The sequence below is a fragment of the Mustela nivalis genome, assembly GCF_964662115.1.
Source record: "Mustela nivalis genome assembly, chromosome: 12".
Taxonomy (NCBI): Eukaryota; Metazoa; Chordata; class Mammalia; order Carnivora; family Mustelidae; genus Mustela; species Mustela nivalis.
In genome coordinates, this window is record NC_139031.1 from 83,171,633 (window position 1) to 83,189,711 (window position 18,079).

Genomic DNA, 18,079 nt, shown 5'->3' on the forward strand with positions numbered 1-18,079 from the left:
TTCCACCAGTTCACACCTGCTGTTGAACCCCTCTAGTGAATTTTTCATTTTAGTTACTGTATTTTTCAATTCCAGAACTGTGACTTTTAAAAAAATAATAACTCTGTCTCTTTGATATTTTATATTCGACAAGCCATCATCCTCATAATTCCCTTTTGTTTTCGCTTTTTAGACCTTGTTTCCTTTAGTTCTATGAACATTTTAAAATAGCTTATTTTATTTTTTTAATGATTTTATTTATTTATTTGAGCAAGCAAGTGAGAGCTAGGGAGAGAGAGCGAGAAAGAGAGCACAAGCAAGGGGAGAGACAGAGGGAGAAGCAGACTTCCCACTGAGCAGGGAGCCTGACACAGCCCTGTCCCAGGACCCTGGGATAATGATCCGAGCCAAAGGCAGATACTAGACATACTGAGCCACCCAGGAACTCCCTTTTCTTTCACTTGTTCACTTATTTGAGAGAGCAAGCTTGGCGGTGGGGGGGTGGGGTGGGGAAGGGAGAAAGAGAAGCAGCCTCCCCAAGGGACCTGGGGGGGTGGATCTGAGGACCCTGGGATCATGACCTGAGCTTTAATAATAAGCATAAAATGCTTTTAATAATAAAGCACAAAATGCTTTAATGGACTGAGCCACCCAGACGCTCCTACTTCTGGTCATTTTTTAAACCACTTTTCTCTTTTTTTAATGAGAAAAAGAGAACTTTTGGAGGTCCTTATGCTGTCATTCTCTCTGACATTCCAAATTAATTTTGAGTTAAAATGTGCTAAAATTTCCCAGGAGCTTCCTGTGATTATACCTAAACATTTTTGTATATATGTATACATGTTTGTATTTTGTGAGTAATGTTAACACACATTTGTTGTGGAAATATGAAGGAATAACCTTGGCTGTCCTTATTATGTAATAGAACATGTGGGCTAAACCTGTGAATCATAGCAGAGAGGGTAGGTGAAGAGAGATGAGTCCAGAAAGATAAGTGGGAGTCAGATCATGAAGGGCCCTAGCTCCCATACTAAGGAGCCTTCACTTTATCCTGACCATGCAGTTACCGGAGAATTTTTCATAATGGGACTGTCATGCTAAAAGTTGCATTCTAAAAAGATCCTTTGGACAACAATGTGGAAAAGCTGACAATTGGAACAGATTCAAGAGGTAGGAGCAGGGTGTATCAGCTGGATGTAGAGGGTGGAAAAGAGGAAGTAAGGATGAATTCCAGGTTTTTGGTTTGGATGTCTGGGCGAGCGGAAGTCTCCTTCGCTGTTTTGCACTGGATATACAGGAAGATACTTAGGGCCAGATGGTGAATTGCATTTTGGACAAGTGGGTATTGAGGTGCTAATAGGATAGATACTTGCAGTTTTCTAGTTACTGAAGGTGTAAGTGGGCCTGGAGGTTGGGAGAAAGGCCTTTGGTAGACAGGGAAGTCCTTATGTGGAAACAGAAACTATTAGGGAGAATGTGCAGAAGAGAGGTCGGTAACCACGGGGAACACCAACTTTTAAGGCAAAATGGTACAGTGTTCAGGAGTACAGCCTTGGGAGCCAGACAGCCTCTTGTTAGCATGGTGACCTCAGGCTATTTATTTACTTAGATTTTATTTATTTATTTGACAGAGAGACACGGTGAGAGAGGGAGCACAAGCAGGGGGAGTGGGAGAGGGAGAAGCAGGCTTCCCGCTGAGCAGGGAGCCCTGATGACAACTAGATCCCAGGACCCCTTGTTTATGACCAGAGTGGAAGACACATGCTAAAGACTGAGCCACCCAGGCGCCCTTCAGGCAATTTATTTTATCTCAGTTTCTACATCTCTAACGTGAGTGTTAAGAACAGGACCGTTAGAGCAGTGCTTATTATTTTTAGTTTCATCAAGAGATCTGTGAATAAAGAGCTGCCCAAGAAAGTAAAGAAGAAGGTACTATGCAAAGGAGGAAGCGGTCTAAGGTACAAGAAGGAAATTTCAAAGGGATCTACGACGCCAAATTCTGCCATTAGGACGGTACGGTAACTCCATGAAGTCTCCCTCTCTAAGCAGTTAGTGGCCTCACCAGGAGCAACTTCGTGTAATGAAATGAACCAGCCTGTAAAGGGTTGAAGAGTGAACACGGGTGAACAGTGACACTTCCTTCCCTCATCTCACCACGCTTGTCTCTCCCAATAGACCCTTCCTTAAGGACGGTGAGTTTTGGATTGTACTCCACTTTGTCCAATCAATTCCAGCCACTAACGGCACAATAAGCTGCACCAGGTTACCTTTAACTCCTCCACATCTGAACTTCACACGCCACAGGCGATCTAAGTAACTGATAATACAGGACCTCCTACAGACTCCCTCCCTAATTGCTATTATGTGGGGCCGTTTGTTCAGCACCAAGCCCAGCTTCCTTCCTTCCTTCCTTCCAGGACCGCTTCAGAGTGTCATTTCTATTATGGCCACAAGGTGGAGGCCGCTTTCTCCTCTGGGACCTCGGGTCATGACCCGGAAGCACATCCTCCTCCCAGTCTGGAGTGGAGATGGCGGCGACGGCAGTGCGAGGGGTGATGTTCCCCGCGTTGCGGCGGCGGCGGCTTTGGGGTTTCGCGGAGAGACTTCTGGTTGGAGGCGCTGCCGGGAGGGTGAGCTTCTCTCCACTTGGGTGCTGCCCGGAAGCGGGCCGGGCCCTTCCCCCGGGACCCCGCGCGGCAGCCCTGAGTCATGCGCGCCGGCCCAGCGGTGAGGTCGGTGCCCCGCACCCCCACGGCGGGTTGGCACCCGAGGCCTCTGATTGGGGTGCTCGCTTCCGCTGGGGATGAGCTGACCTTGGTCACCCACAGCGCTTGACCTGCTAGAAAAGTTAGGTTACCGTCCCCCTCCCTCCCCCGTGCCAGGGGTCATAAAGAGTGCGTGCGGTGGTTGCAAATTGGGGGAAATTAAAAAGCGAGAACAGAGTTCTCTTTTTGCGGAGGACTGAGCTTGCTCCCCAGCTGTGCTTTCTGCGAGCCCCGGGGTAGCCAAAAGAAAGTTTTGTCAGGATGTATGTTTTTCTCACGAGAACCTCTAGCTTTCTCCAGGGTATGTGGGACTTTCACATGTGTCTAAAGGAAAAGAAAAACCACAGCAGGCGAGTAGTCGGTAGTCAGCAAACAAACCAGCCAGAGTGTATCTTGAGCCCTTCTTCCTGTCTTCACTTTATACCTTTTCTAAAACTTTCTGCTTTTTCCTTGAACAGAGAACCTAAATCTCATTTTTGTGTTGTTTATAGGAATTTTTACATTTTTACCTCCTTTTCTTATCCCCCCTCCCCTCGTTTCCTCTATAATATTAAACATGTCTAGGAAAGGTACTGAAACAAAAGCAGTTTCTCTCTGGATAATGATAAAAACTGTTTGCTTTCCTTAAGGGAAGGGCATGTTTGTAGGCCTGCTGCTGGCTTCCGGACTGGTTGAGCCAGGTTCCTAAGCCAGGCAAAGGGCTGGGTCCCAGTGGAACAAAAATGAAGGAGGAAAGAGACTGGGATAGAGACTCTGTATAACCAACATTTAATATCAGAATAGTGATGTGTTTTGCTTCCTCTCTCCCACCGCTTCACCCCCAACCAGTCATTATATTTTGGAGGGAACAGATTGCGAAGTACACAGGCTGCTACGCAGGTGGTTCTGAATGTTCCTGAAACCAGAGTATCACGTTTGGACAACGGACTCAGGGTCGCCTCTGAAGACTCTGGCATTTCAACATGCACAGTAAGTAATTCCAGCAACCATTGTTTAGGTGACCCCTCATTAGGAGAGAGCCGATTGTTGATTTTATTGAATTTTTTTTTTAAAGATTTTATTTATTTGAGAGAGAGAGAGAGAGAGAGAATGAGAGAGAACATGAGGAGGGAAGGTCAGAGGGAGAAGCAGATTCCCTGCTGGGCACGGACTCCAGGATCATGACCTAAACCCAAGGCGATTTCTTAACCAACTGAGCCATCCAGGTGCCCCGATTGTTGATTTTAATCTCAGCTTTTTATTGGGTGATGGTGGTTGCAAAACGGTAGCACTTACTTTACCTTGACAGATGACTCTCATTTGCGAATCTTTCTTCTAGTGAACTTTCATAGCAAGTGCATGTGTGCCTTAAGGGTCTGCATCTGGTTCTGATAGCCCATTATTGTGTTGTTAGTAGTGTTGATGATAGTGAAGGAAGTACATTCTCTTAGGCTACTCCGTGCTGTTCTTACATACGTTGTCTTACTTGATCTTTAAAATAATTCTTTGTAGTATACACCATCACACCCAATTGAGAGGCAAGTTCAGAAAAGGTAAATGGTTTTGTCCAAGGTCACACTGCTAATACATGACAGAGCCAGGATTTGAACCTAGATTTTCTGGCAATCTCTAATGTTCTTTATACTGTAGTTGTTAATTGGCTATACCAACAAGTTGGGCTAAAAATCTGAGTCCTCTGTGAAACTGGAAAGTAGATGCTTTAGCACCCAGCAGTAGCTCAATGACCAAAGTTTTTAAATTACATAGTTCATGGGAATGTGTTGTCAGTTCACTGAAGTCAAGAAAACTAGTGTTAGGATTGGAAAGCCTTTGTGGGGAAAAAAGGGAAGGAAATTGCTCCCTCTCTCCAGTTCCATTCCCCCAAAAGAAAGAAAATTATGTTTTCTTTAATTTTTCTTTGATTACATTAAGGTTGGGCTCTGGATTGATGCTGGAAGTCGCTATGAAAATGAGAAGAATAATGGCACAGCTCACTTTTTGGAGCATATGGCTTTCAAGGCAAGTTGTAAGACTTTATAAAAATACATTTTCTTTAAGATGCATTAAGCATAAATTCTCATTCTAGGGCAAGGAGAACTACTAAAGTAGTAGGTATATATATATATATTTTTAAAGACTTATTTAAATTTTTTTTAAAGATTTTATTTATTTTACAGACAGAGATCACAAGTAGGCAGAGACAGAGAGAGGAGGGGAGGCAGGCTCCCCGCCGAGCAGAGAGCCTGATTCGGGGCTCGATCCTGGGACCCCAGGATCATGACCTGAGCCAAAGGCAGAGGCTTTAACCCACCGAGCCACCCAGGTGCCCCTAAAGATTTATTTATTTGAGAGAGAGCGTGCATGTGTGCATGCACATGTGGGAGGGGGAGGGAGAGAGAATCTCCAGCAGACTCCCCACTGAGTGCAGAGCCCCACACAGGGCTTGGTCTCAGGACCCAGAGATCATGACCTGAGCTGAAGTCAAGTTGGACAGGCAACCGACTGAGCCACCCAAGTGACCCCAGTAGTATAGTTTATTTATTTAATCTTTTAATCTTTTTTTCTGAAATAATTACTGAAAGTTGCTTTGTAGAGTTGAAACAAGGATTTTCTGTTGGGATATAAGTGTCATCAAAGTATACCAGTGTTTTTGAGGCTGGATGCACTTTATAAATCAGATTTGGTCCTTGCATGAAACTGACGTTGCTTACATGATCATATTCATTGCCTGAAGTGTTTAGAAGAATGAGAGGTAAAGGAAGGCATCATAATTTTTTTTTTCTTTTTTGTTTCAGGGCACCAAAAAGAGATCCCAATTAGATCTGGAACTTGAGATTGAAAACATGGGTGCTCATCTCAATGCTTATACCTCCAGAGAGCAGACTGTGTATTATGCCAAAGCATTCTCTAAAGATCTGCCAAGAGGTACTATTATTATCTGTATAGTGCAGATAGGTAATTTTCACAAGTTCAAAAATAATCTAGTACTGTTTTTACTGTGTTTGTTGTGGAAGTGTAATCCTCAGAAATGTGAAAAAATGATTCAAACTCTGGGTGAGAGGACACCTATTTTTATTTTTTTCTGTGAATATGACAAATGGTATTAAATAGTTGGAAGCTGCAAGACTCGTACAAACCAGGCCCTAACACTTGATTCAAAAATCCATTCTCCAGACCCATATGTATGTAGTGAAACATTTTTAATGCCTTTGCAGTCTGTTGATGATTTCCTTTGCTGTGCAGGAGCTTTTCAGTGTGATGTTGTCCCACTTGTTTATTTTTTATTTTGTTGCTTTTGGTGTCAGTTAAAATCATTAGTAAGACCCATGTCAAGGTACTTTACTGCCTATGTTTTCTTCTAGGAGTTTCATTGTTTCAGATCTTACTTTCAAGTCCTTAACCCATTTTTAATTGACTTTTGTATATTGTGTAAGATAGTGGTAGTTTATTTTCTCTTCTTTTTTAAAAGATTTAAAAAATTTATTTGACAGAGTGAGCATACAAGCAGGGGGAGTGGCAGGCAGAGGGAGAAGGAGGCTCCCCACTGAGCAGCAAGCCGGAGCTGCCTTGAGCCAGGATTTCTTAACCAACTGAGCCACCCAGGTGCCCCAAGATGGTGGTAGTGTCATTCTTTTGCGTGTGGCTGCCCGTACTTCCCAGCAGCATTTATTGCAGAGACTGCCCTTTCCCATTGCATACTCTCGGTTCCCTTGTAAATTAATTGACTGTTGATGTGTGGGTTTATTTCTGGGTTCGCTGTTCTGTTATACTCATCTACGTGTATCTTTTTATGCCAATACCATACTGTTTTGATTACTGTAGCTTTGTAATCCAAAATGAGGGAGCGTGAGGTCTCCAGCTCTGTTCTTTCTCAAGATTGCTTTGTCTATTTGGGATTTTTTGTTGTTTCATACAAATTTTAGGATTCTTTGTTCTAATTCTGTGAAAAATACCATTGGAATTTTGATAGGGATTGCATTGAATCTGTAGATGGCTTTGGGTAGTAATGAACATTTTAATATTCTTCTAATCCATGAGGATGGAAGAGCTTTCCTTTACTTTTGTCATCTTCAGTTTCTTTCCTTAATGTCTTGTAGTTTTCAGAGTTTGTCTTTTTACCTCCTTTATAAGTTTAATCCTAGGTATTCTTTTTGATGCGGTTGTAAATGGGATTGTTTTCTTAGTTTCTGCTAGTTCATTCTTTTTTTTTTTTTTTTTTAAGATTTTATTTATTTATTTGACAGACAGAGATCACAAGTAGACAGAGAGGCAGGCAGAGAGAGAGAGAGGAGGAAGCAGGCTCCCTGCTGAGCAAAGAGCCCGATGTGGGACTCCATCCCAGGACCCTGAGATCATGACCTGAGCTGAAGGCAGCGGCTTAACCCACTGAGCCACCCAAGCGCCCCTCTGCTAGTTCATTCTTAGTGTGTAGAAAGGCAACAGATTTTTGTACTTTGATTTTGTGTCCTGCAACTTTACTTGATTTATTCTGAAGTTTTTTTGATGGAGTCTTTAGGGTTTTCTGTGTATAATGTGTTACCTGCAAATAGTGATGGTTTTGCTTGTTTCAAATTCGGATACTTTCTATTTCATTTTCTTGTGTAATTGCTCTAGTTATTAGGAGCATTTTTTTTTAAGTTTTTATTTTTATTTATTTGACAGAGAGAGAGAGATCACAAGTAGGCAGAGAGGCAGGCAGAGAGAGAGAGAGAAGCAGGCTTCCCACCGAGGTGAGAGCCTGATGTGGGGCTCGATTCCAGGACCCTGAGATCATGACCTGAGCCGAAAGCAGGGGTTTAACCCACTGAGCTACCCAGGTGCCCCTAGGAGCATTTTTTTTTTTTTTTTAATTCCCTGTTCTATACAACAACAACTTGCCACCTGCAAGTAAATAAAAATTTTATAACATGGTATCTAACTTGCATTATAACCAGTGAAAATGACAAGAGGGTGTGTTGGTTTGAATTGCAAAAAACAGTGGTAAGGTTCTTAATAATTTCCTTGAACTGTTTTGCCCCAGGACTAGTTAGGGACTAAGAACAGAGGGTAGGCCAGGCTACTTTAAAGGATTGGTTAGCTCATCCCTCTCCTTTTTTTACACAGGAAACCGCAGGGAAAGCAAAAAAACCCAAAACCATACACACAAAAAATGATTAGAGAAAGGATAAGACAAAGTAGAAGACCATTTTTTTCCTCCTGGCTTTTGGTTGGGAAGGACAGAGCCTCTGCCAGTGGCAGTGGCAAAGCCCGGAAGCTCCTTGAGGAATCAGCTCTTGTGCTCTTGGAAGCAGCTCTTGGAAGTGCTCTTGGAAGCAGCTCTCTTTCGGGGGGTTTGCTTGAGGTTTTTGTCCCCTCAGTTGCGTGAAGCCTAGCCTGGTATGTGAAGTAATAACGTGATGTCAGACTAGCAGTCTCCAATGTTTATGATCACCCAGCCTTATTGGTAAGTGACATGATTAGACTTCAGTATAGATATATGTACAAATTAAATACAGGTACTACTGTACTAACACACAGAATATTAAATATACATTAAAAAGATTCTGATTAAAACAAACTCCAGGAAATACGATCTCACACTTGAGCAAATCGCAGTCTAGACTACCAGTCCCATGTAAGGAGAGCCTTCACACAGGATTCCTTGTCCTCCTGTGTCTTTGGACTGTTCATCACCAGTCACCATCATGACCTCTGGACTGTCATGGTCAAGATGGTTTTTACTTGGTCTTACAGATAATTTTTTTCTCTTTAGTAATGATCACTGCTTGCTTGGACCTAGCAGTTTCTTTTGTCATGTTGGGCAGACAAGAGGTAGCTAATTGTAGTTGGAATGTAACATAATTGCTGCCAAGACAAGGACCCTTAGAGTGTAGGTAAAATGAGGAACAAAAGTTTGCAGTGGAGGGAAAAAAGAAATGAAACTAAAGATTATAAATGTTTCATATTTATTAAAATTTAGATTGTGATTGCAACTGTTGTACTAATTCTTGAAGAGTAGATTAGGTTTTTCCTTTTGGGAGAAGTAATTTTTCTGATAAAATTGAGTAACAGCGTAGAAGGATGTCCTTGTGTTCACTTTTGGCTTTTGCAAATTAGGGTCATTCTTAGATAAATATTTGAGGGCTTCATCAGTTTTTCCGGAGGGTCACTTTTAACCTTTCGGGATACCTAGCCTTTTCTTCATGGTAACCTCTGTTAGATCATGATTTATCAGTGATTTTGCTAATGGTGAGACTATAGCTCACATGGATCAAATGCATGGAAACAGACACTGGGATTAAGTTAAGTGGAGAAGGATATTTGAGAAGACACTAATTCTGTGAGTGGTTCTTTGGGGGCATATTTTAGGTTATGCTGTTTCTTGCCTTCTTTATGTAGCAGCCTCACTGCTCTGGGAACCAGGGTAGCAAATACTTAGGTGCAATGAATCCTGTGTAGGTACCTAGATGTTCTAATGCAGATGATTTTCTACTTGGTAATTTTCATACAGAGCAATATACACTCAGGTACAGATTCTATGGCGTGTCTGAAGTTGTAGAGTCATTATAAGTATTGTGGGGATCTTTGACAAATGTAGGAATTTTCCTCAAGTTCTTTGGTACCACAGAGGTTTATATTTTATATTTTTAATTTTAATATTGTCCTTTTAGGTATATTGAATGTATGGAAAAGTTTGTTTCTCCCTTGTTTAATCATTTAGTCGAATTTGAATGGTGCCGTGTCATGGTTTCTGATGCTAGTGTAATCTTAATCTTGAATATTAAGATTCTTAGTGTTTCTTCTTGTTTTATTTTCAATTAGCTGTAGAAATTCTTGCTGATATAATACAAAACAGCACATTGGGAGAAGCAGAGATTGAACGTGAGCGTGGCGTAATCCTTAGAGAGATGCAGGAAGTTGAAACCAATTTACAGGAAGTTGTTTTTGATTATCTTCATGCCACAGCTTATCAAAATACAGCACTTGGACGGACAATTTTGGGACCAACTGAAAATATCAAGTAGGTATAATTCTCAAGATTTTTTTGTTGGGGGGGGAATTTGAGTTTTGAAAATTAACATTCAGAAACATTCAAAAGTCTGTTTCAAAATTTAATTTTTTCCCTCCCTAGTAATTCACATAAAGTTGTGGTTGGCTACATTTTAGCCCTACCTAATTCCCAGGTGCCTGGGCCCATGCCTACTACTGACATAACAAGTAACAGTGTCAGCTTTTTTCTTTTTTTTTTTTTTTAAAGATTTTATTTATTATTAGATAGAGATCACAAGTAGGCAGAGAGGCAGGCAGAGAGAGAGGGGGAAGCAGGCTCCCTGCTGAGCAGAGAGCCCGATGTGGGACTTGATCCCAGGACCCTGGGATCATGACCTGAGCCGAAGGCAGAGGCTTTAATCCACTGAGCCACGCAGGTGCCCCAGCTTTTTTCTTGATATAAAAAAGTTGGAATTGTTTTGATACTTGTTGCCTGTATTCCATTTCTAACTACACTTAAGTTAGAGCCTTTAAGGCCCAATTTAATGTCAGGTATATTATATGAAGATCTGTGCTTTTTAGTTTCCTTTTATATTGCTTTTCTCGCTCCATTTACAGATCTATAAATCGGAAGGACTTGGTGGATTATATAACCACACATTACAAGGGGCCAAGAATAGTGCTTGCTGCTGCTGGAGGTTTGTGGATTTCCATCTCTGTATCTGTTTAAACGCAGGCAGTCATAGAGTGTTGTGCTTATTAGTTTGGTCCTGCTGGGACATGTCCTGGAATTTATTATTTACTGGGCAAATTGTTTCATACGCTGTTTAAGGGGAATGTACAGCACTGGAGGTAGACTTTTCCTCTGTCTTTTCTTCATAGAGTTTTTTTTTTTAATAGATAAACTTACATAAGTGTATACACAGATTGCGATTTACTTTGCAAGGAAAGGGGTTAAATGACTGGGTAATGATGACGTTTGGGAGACGGTGTACTATACTTTGGGAATTTTTTTTTTTTTTAAGATTTTATTTATTACTTGACAGATCACAAGTAGGCAGAGAGAGGGGGAGGGAGGCAGGCTCTCTGCTGAGCAGAGAGCCCAACCTAGGGCTCGATTCTAACACCTTGAGACCATGACCCGAGTCAAAGGCAGAGGCCCAACCCACTGAGCCACCCAGCTGCCCCTGGGAATCTCTTGATTTTAAATTATTTTTTGAGAACCAACTTCACTTTTGGCCAGGCATGAAATGAGTATGTTATGTTGGTTCATTCTTTGTTTATTCATTCAGTAGAGCTAAGTACTGAGAAGGGGAAGTATATAGGGAACCATTGAGAGTGTTTAATGGGAATCCAAACATGCAGGTAGCATCAGGACAAGGCTTCCTTGGGGACACGTTTGAAGCCAGTGAATGAAAGAAAATTCCCAGTAGGTTTTGCTAGATTTCCTGGCAGTTTGAATTTAGGCAAACAGTACACTTTTGGTTTCCAGGTTTCTTTGTTCTTTTAGGGTAAAGCAGAGATAGATGGTATTCTTTTGTATAGACTTAATTTTTCTCTCTTCAGAAATGACAGTAAATTAAAATTCTAGTTGCCCTGAATAGAATTCTGAGTAATTATGTGGGAATAATGGAGAAAATGAACATAGGGGTTAAGTCTAACAGGTTAGTCATTGGCCCGTGACACTAAATCATGTTACCTTTGCACAGCAGGCAGTGTGCTGAAATTCTCTTGGGCAACATTGTTTCTAGAAATTCTCTTGAGCAACGTTGTTTCTAAAATGGCTGGTGCTGACTGGGGAGTCCCATTTGAAACTGCCTGGGAAACAGGAAGACCTAGTGAGAGGAGGCCTCAACCACCATGCTGTGTGGGATGTCTCTGCTTTTGGTGGCATATGGACACCATGGGTTTTATCGTAGTTTCTATAGGTTCATTTTGATATTGCTGAAGTTGGGATATCTTATAATTAGTGGCCTGTCCTATATTAATTAGCATTTTGTCTTTTTGATACATTAAGTGATGATGAGCCTTATAAGCAATGGCTTCTTATTCAATGAAAAAGACCAAACCCCAAACCTAGCTTCATTAAAAAAATAAAATGACTGGCTCCTGGCCTTTTGGATAAGGATATGCAGAGGTTTGGGAGTAGGAGCCAAGTATCTGCAGTGTCCAGTCAGGAGGGCCATAGGTGAAGTCAGAACAGTGGGAGTTGGTGGTGTCCGGTGCTCAGAACTGTATGCATGTCCATGGTTTATCACTCTCTGCTTGTCATTCTTGGAATATCAGGCCCTTCTGTTGTTCCATCACCCTCTGGATTGATAGCCAAGGCGGCTGTCCTACACAGTGCTTCTGAAAACAGGCACTCGGGCCTGGTCTTGTTTTATGCCACATATTTGTTTGGGAAATACGGGTGTAAGTTGTGCTTTTACATTCTAAAGAAAGATTTCATATAAAGAACCTTCACGGTGATATTTTTTAAAGCACTTGCCACATGTCTAAATTTGTTTTCTGAGTTTGTGTTTATCCTTCACTGAATCTGTTTGGGTCATGAGTTCCAACAGTCAATTCTTAGGTTTTAGATGGCCAACAGTGAATGTTTGGTTAGCTACGTTTAGATGACATTATTTTGTTCCTGAATTCTGATAGCAGAGCTCAGACAACAAAGCTCGTATTACATTTACATTCTTTTCTACTTACAATGTACTGAAAAGTGATTTTGCTAATTTGCATTCTAGGACTTTTAGTAATTATAACATGATTTTGTACAGAATGTGGTATTTTCAAGCTGTCTTATTATCCTTAGCTGTGAATTTGTTGCTGAAAACTGTTAATTGTTCTACAGACTGAGAGCTGTGCAGTGCCAAGCCTTGTACCAGCAGGGAGGAAGCGTGTGGCGTGGGCTCACTCTGTAATTGCTTTTACCGCATTCCACCTGGAGCTTTACTGTAAAACAAAGTTTGGCAGGTAGTTGTCTGCCTTAGATTGTGTTGCTACTAGATATATGAAATATTTTCCTTCAATTTAGGAGTTTCCCATGATGAACTGCTTGAGTTAGCAAAGTTTCATTTTGGTGACTCTTTGTCCTCACACAAAGGAGAAATACCAGCTCTGCCTCCCTGCAAATTCACAGGAAGTGAGGTAGGGCAAGCCTCCTTAGCTAGTACTTAGCCCTTAGGGCTTCTTGTGTTGTGTTTATGAATGAGTGTGCAAAATGTGCTTCTTTCAAACAGGAGTAAAATGGAAGAAACGAGAGGCTTAAATGGAAAGAAAAAGGGAGGAGGATGTACTTATGTTCCATATTACTTAATCACTTCTCTCTTTCCCAAGGAAGCAGTGTTTTGAGGGGAATGTCATAATTTGCTTTTTGTGCTTTTTCCTTAACACTATGCCCATTTATATATTTTGAGGTATGAAGTATATTTTTCAAATGCTCCAAATTTTGACTTTCACATTACGTTAAGTTCTACTCATAGTACACTTCTGGGAGTAGCTGTTAAAAGAGACAGAACTTGCAGACAGCTGGCTGTTTGCCAGCTGTAGCCTTCAGCTCATCAGCGGCCTCCTTTGCCGCATTAGGGAGGACGCTCAGAGGAGTACCTGGAGAGGGCTGTCAGCTGCATGGAACCGTGTAGCATCCGTGGCATAAGAATAGGCTTGTTATTCTGATCAGTATCAGAATACTACTGATCTCTGCCAGTGAAAAAATCTAATTCTTTTTGACCAGGTAATCATCTAATGGCTATGTCTTAAGTATTTCAAGTTATTTCAAAAGATCTTCTGGTGAAGTTTTCTTTGCAGAACTCAAGAGGTTTTTCCACATTAGACTGTTCATTGTAATGTGGCATGATTAAACCTTCTTTCTTGTTAAGCCCGTTACGTGATGGCGGTCTTAACCAGAGTTGTGTTTTGTCTTAACTAGATACGAGTGAGGGATGACAAGATGCCTTTGGCGCATATTGCAGTAGCTGTCGAAGCCGTTGGGTGGGCACATCCAGATACAATCTGTCTGATGGTTGCAAACACACTGATTGGCAACTGGGATCGCTCTTTTGGAGGAGGAATGGTAAGTGATTTAAAAAACAGTTTTCCATAATAAATGACAAGGTGAAACTCTGTACTGTGAATGGACTTAAAATACAAACGGATCCTGGACTGCATCCTGGGCCAGAAAAAAATTTTTTGTGTGGGTGCCCTAGTTTTAAGTTGGATAAGTAGCAAAATTTGAGTAAGGTTATAATTCACGAATAGTACCATATCTATGTTAATCTAGTTTTAATGATAGTACAGAGGTTAATTTCCTTGTTTTTCAGAAGTGTACACAGCATTTATGGGTAAAATGCATCAGATCTTTCAGTGTACTCTCAAACAGCTGAAAAAATTTTTTTAAAGAGAATGATGAAAGAAGCATGGTAAAGTAACAGGTCTTAGGGAATTTGGATAAAGGGAATTCCTTGTACTATTTTTGTAACTTTTCTGTCTGAAATTCAAAATACAAAGTATGTTTGTACTGAAAGATTTCAACAAAATACACTTTGTTTAACTATCTTCAGCTTCACACACAGTGGGATTTCAAATCTTTAAGCACACACAGCCAAGAGCCCTATAGATGGGACCGATGACAGGAGTGAATTACTCTAGCAGAAGTGCTGCAGCTGTGTTAGCACAAGTTTCACTGCTTTTACATCATGCATTTCTCTGGGGCTACACTGGGCTGGTGAGAGAAGTATGGTTCTCAGTCCCCTAAATTTTAACTTCTTGAGATGTTGCTAGATTGAAACTCTGCCCATTGTGGTATTCACTACTTACGACAGAACTCATGTTTCTTTCTGGTAGTTTAGGCACATATGCCTCCAGTTCTCTTGGACAGTGTTTTCTCTTACAGAATCTTTCCAGCAAGCTGGCCCAGCTCACCTGCCATGGCAGCCTCTGTCACAGCTTCCAGTCCTTCAACACTTCCTACACAGATACAGGATTGTGGGGAATCTATATGGTTTGTGAACCGGCCACCATTGCCGACATGCTACATGTTGTTCAAAAAGAATGGTGAGAAGAGTCTTGCTTATAGTTCCCATTTTAAAACTAGTTTCCTCCTCACATCGTTGGTGATTGGTTTTGATAGTGATGTTAGCATTTAATCAAGAGAACAAGACTGAAGAGTAGCAGTTGTTCCCATGTTTTTATTTATTTTATTTTATTTTATATATATATATATATATATATATTTTGTTTCCATGTTTTTAAAGTCTAATGTGAAACTTTTTTTTTTTAAGATTTTATTTGAGAGAGAGAGTGAGAGAGAACAGGAGAGGGGAGAAGGTCAGAGGGAGCAGCAGACTCCCCAGGGAGCTGGGAGCCCGGTGCAGGACTCCATCCTGGGACTCCAGGATCATGACCTGAGCCAAAGGCAGTTGCCCAACTAGCTGAGCCACCCAGGTGCCCCTAGCTGACTTTATTCTATAGAAAATTCTTTTTTTTTTTTAAAGATTTTATTTATTTATTTGACAGAGAGAAATCACAAGTAGATGGAGAGGCAGGCAGAGAGAGAGAGAGGGAAGCAGGCTCTCCGCTGAGCAGAGAGCCCGATGCGGGACTCGATCCCAGGACTCTGAGATCATGACCCGAGCCGAAGGCAGCGGCTTAACCCACTGAGCCACCCAGGCGCCCCTCTATAGAAAATTCTTAATCTTTTAAGCAGCAGGTTACTTCAGAAAGACAATCCTAAAAGTTTGTTTGGAAGATATCTCTACAGGTTATCTGGCTTGGAAAGGTGTTACGGCAATGAATGTGAAGTTGCTATTGCTAAAAGAAAACTGTATTGTTTTACTCAGAACTGGTGCCTTGAGACAGAGGCAGAAAGGCCCACGCTGTTGGAAAAACATCCATAACTCTGCTTCCTCTCCTCCACCATTTTTTTTTTTCTTTTTAAGATTTTACTTATTTGACAGATCACAAGTGGGCAGAGAGGCAGGCAGAGAGAGAGGGGGAAGCAGGCTCCCTGCTGAGCAGAGAGCCTGATGCGGGGCTCGATCCCAGAATGCTGGGATCGTGACCTGAGCCGAAGGCTGAGGCTTTAACCCACTGAGCCACCCAGGTGCCCACCTCCATTCTTAAATGGCTTATAGTTCTCTCAGTCTCATCAGCTGTGCGGTGTCATTAGTAGGCTTAAGTTAGATTCCACTGGATTCTTCTGAGAAATCAGTGGCCTCCAGACCAGACCGCTAGCATATTCAATCCTAACATAGGGATTGGCGAAGTATTTCTCAAGATGCAGTCAGCCTGCTTTCATGTTGGAATGAACCTTTATCTGTAATCATACTATTTTTGAGAAGTTAACGATACCAGGAGAATAAAGAGTCAGTGACTTTTCAGCTTTTGTGTAGCTACTAGAATCATTAAAATTTCAACTTTCCATTAAGCTAGAGTCCTAATCCTTGTATGTTGTGGTGCAGTATATAGAATATATAGTATCATATCTTAAGTCATTCACTCAAAAAGCACATAATCTTTTCAACTACTTGACATTTTGATTTTTCCCACTGGTTTTAGGATGCGACTCTGTACAAGTGTAACTGAAAGTGAAGTTGCACGAGCCAAGAATCTCCTGAAAACAAACATGTTGTTGCAGCTTGATGGTAAGATGGTAAGAATAAAGACCCAAATTCTACTCTCATAGGGCTGAACTATATTCCAGTAGTTCTTCCTTCCTTTTTAAACAGGTTCTACACCAATCTGTGAAGATATTGGTAGGCAGATGTTATGTTACAACAGGCGAATTCCCATCCCTGAGCTTGAAGCCAGAATTGATGTAAGTAGTCTTTTGACACTATAGGCGCTTGTACAAAAGTTCCCTGTTAAAAAGCTGAAAATATGTAGGGGTGTCTGGGTGGCTTAGTGGGTTAAAGCCTCTGCCTTGGGCTCAGGTCGTGATCCCAGGGTTCTGGGATCGAGCCCCGCATTGGGCTCTCTGCTCAGGGAGCCTGCTTCCCCCCTCTCTCTGCCTGCCTCTCTGCCTACTTGTGATCTCTGTCAAATAAATAAAATCTTAAAAAAAAAACAACAACAACAAAAACTGGGGCGCCTGGGTGGCTCAGGGGGTTAGCCGCTGCCTTCGGCTCAGGTCATGATCTCAGGGTCCTGGGATCGAGTCCTGCGTCAGGCTCTCTGCTCAGCGGGGAGCCTCCTTCCCTCTCTCTCTGCCTGCCTCTCCATCTACTTGTGATTTCTCTCTGTCAAATAAATACATAAAATCTTTAAAAAAAAACAAAAACTGAAAATATGTATCACAGATCCCTGTTTAAATTCTAAAGACCTTTTAAGTATAGACTCTGTTTTAACGACGCAGAGCTCTGAATGCTGGTATCTTCTCTATTTCAGGCTGTAAATGCTGAGACAATTCAAGAAGTATGCACCAAATACATTCATGCTAAGAGTCCAGCTCTTGCTGCTGTCGGTAAGCCCAGCTCCTTTTCTCTCACGCACAACATGCCCAAGTACTTGTCTTTTACTGAGTTTTACCTTCCTATCTTCTTTTCTTCCTTAGGTCCCATTGAACGGCTGCCAGAGTTTAACCAGATTCACAGGAACATGTGCTGGCTTCGTGATTAAAATGCTCCTACTCAGAATATTTTGAGCATGTGTATTTATAATGCTAACAGATCTGCAAGTTTTAAGCTACCAGTCCCTAAAGAAAAAAATAAAAACGTATGTACCTGGAAATTCTTATGAATCCCTGCGTCTGACTTTGTGAGGGTAAGACCACGGCAGATCAGCCCGCTCTGAAATTAGCACTGCAATTTTAAGAATGGAAATTTGTACAATAGTTTGTTTTATTATAAAAATGCACACACAACAAAGATTGTCAGAAGTCATTTCTTGGCTCTACTTGCATTCAGCACTTGTTCTTGAGCAGCTTTCTTTGCTTTTACCATCTCGACGAGTTCCTAGGAAGGGAGAGAGGGGTTAGCGAAGACGCCCCCAGCACTGGCAGCTCCCCCTCAGCCTGGCTCTGGTGCGAAGACGTAAGCCAGGCTGGGGAAATCTGTCATTAAGACACCAGGGCCAAGGTGATTTGCACTAACTGCCAGAGCTAGAAAGCTGCTAAGGTTTGTCATTTCTTTACAATATAGTTGAAATGCTGATGGACTCTAAGTTCTAGAACCTCCATCACCTTGTATCGCTTCATGCAGTCCTTCTTTGTGCGGCCAGGCACCGCTTCTGCTATTTTTTCCCACCTTTCAGGTGTATTTACTGGGTATGTTTTTAAAGCTTGTTCCAAAAGCTTCTGTTCTTCTGTCGTCCATGGGGTGAAATCTGTACATGGACCTGTTTAAGAAAAATTTCTATTTGAAACATCTTAGCCTGATAGAAAATTATGTTGCAGCACCCTC

General features: G+C 41.7%; 2 protein-coding genes across 5 annotated transcripts in view; one reads left to right on the top strand and one right to left on the bottom strand.

The window, feature by feature from the left end:
* Positions 1 to 957: 957 nt before the first annotated feature.
* On the top strand, positions 958 to 17,408 carry PMPCB (peptidase, mitochondrial processing subunit beta). Of its 3 annotated transcripts, XM_082691906.1 has the most exons (16): positions 963 to 1,149; positions 1,857 to 1,937; positions 2,026 to 2,171; positions 2,397 to 2,609; positions 3,573 to 3,713; positions 4,656 to 4,742; positions 5,519 to 5,648; positions 9,525 to 9,723; positions 10,311 to 10,390; positions 12,718 to 12,830; positions 13,612 to 13,755; positions 14,575 to 14,735; positions 16,239 to 16,324; positions 16,409 to 16,497; positions 17,067 to 17,142; positions 17,233 to 17,408. In XM_082691906.1, exons 4-16 carry the CDS (start codon positions 2,508 to 2,510, stop codon positions 17,295 to 17,297), a joined length of 1,473 nt encoding a protein of 490 aa, XP_082548032.1. In that variant the 5' UTR covers positions 963 to 1,149; positions 1,857 to 1,937; positions 2,026 to 2,171; positions 2,397 to 2,507; the 3' UTR covers positions 17,298 to 17,408. The 3 variants fall into 3 exon arrangements, with proteins under 3 accessions (XP_082548033.1, XP_082548032.1, XP_082548031.1); XM_082691907.1 differs by lacking the exon at positions 2,026 to 2,171 and having other exon boundaries at positions 958 to 1,149; positions 1,857 to 1,992; XM_082691905.1 differs by having other exon boundaries at positions 970 to 1,149; positions 1,857 to 2,171; positions 2,434 to 2,609.
* A 92-nt stretch (positions 17,409 to 17,500) lies between these two features.
* DNAJC2 (DnaJ heat shock protein family (Hsp40) member C2) overlaps positions 17,501 to 18,079 on the bottom strand; it is a 29,909-nt gene continuing 29,330 nt past the window's right edge. For both annotated transcript variants that reach the window (XM_082691902.1, XM_082691903.1), the window contains exons 16-17: positions 17,860 to 18,014; positions 17,501 to 17,632 (exon numbers count right to left, since the gene is read on the bottom strand). In XM_082691902.1, the coding sequence (XP_082548028.1) occupies positions 17,558 to 17,632; positions 17,860 to 18,014 (230 nt within the window). In that variant the 3' untranslated portion in view covers positions 17,501 to 17,557. The remainder of the gene's footprint in view (positions 17,633 to 17,859; positions 18,015 to 18,079) is intronic.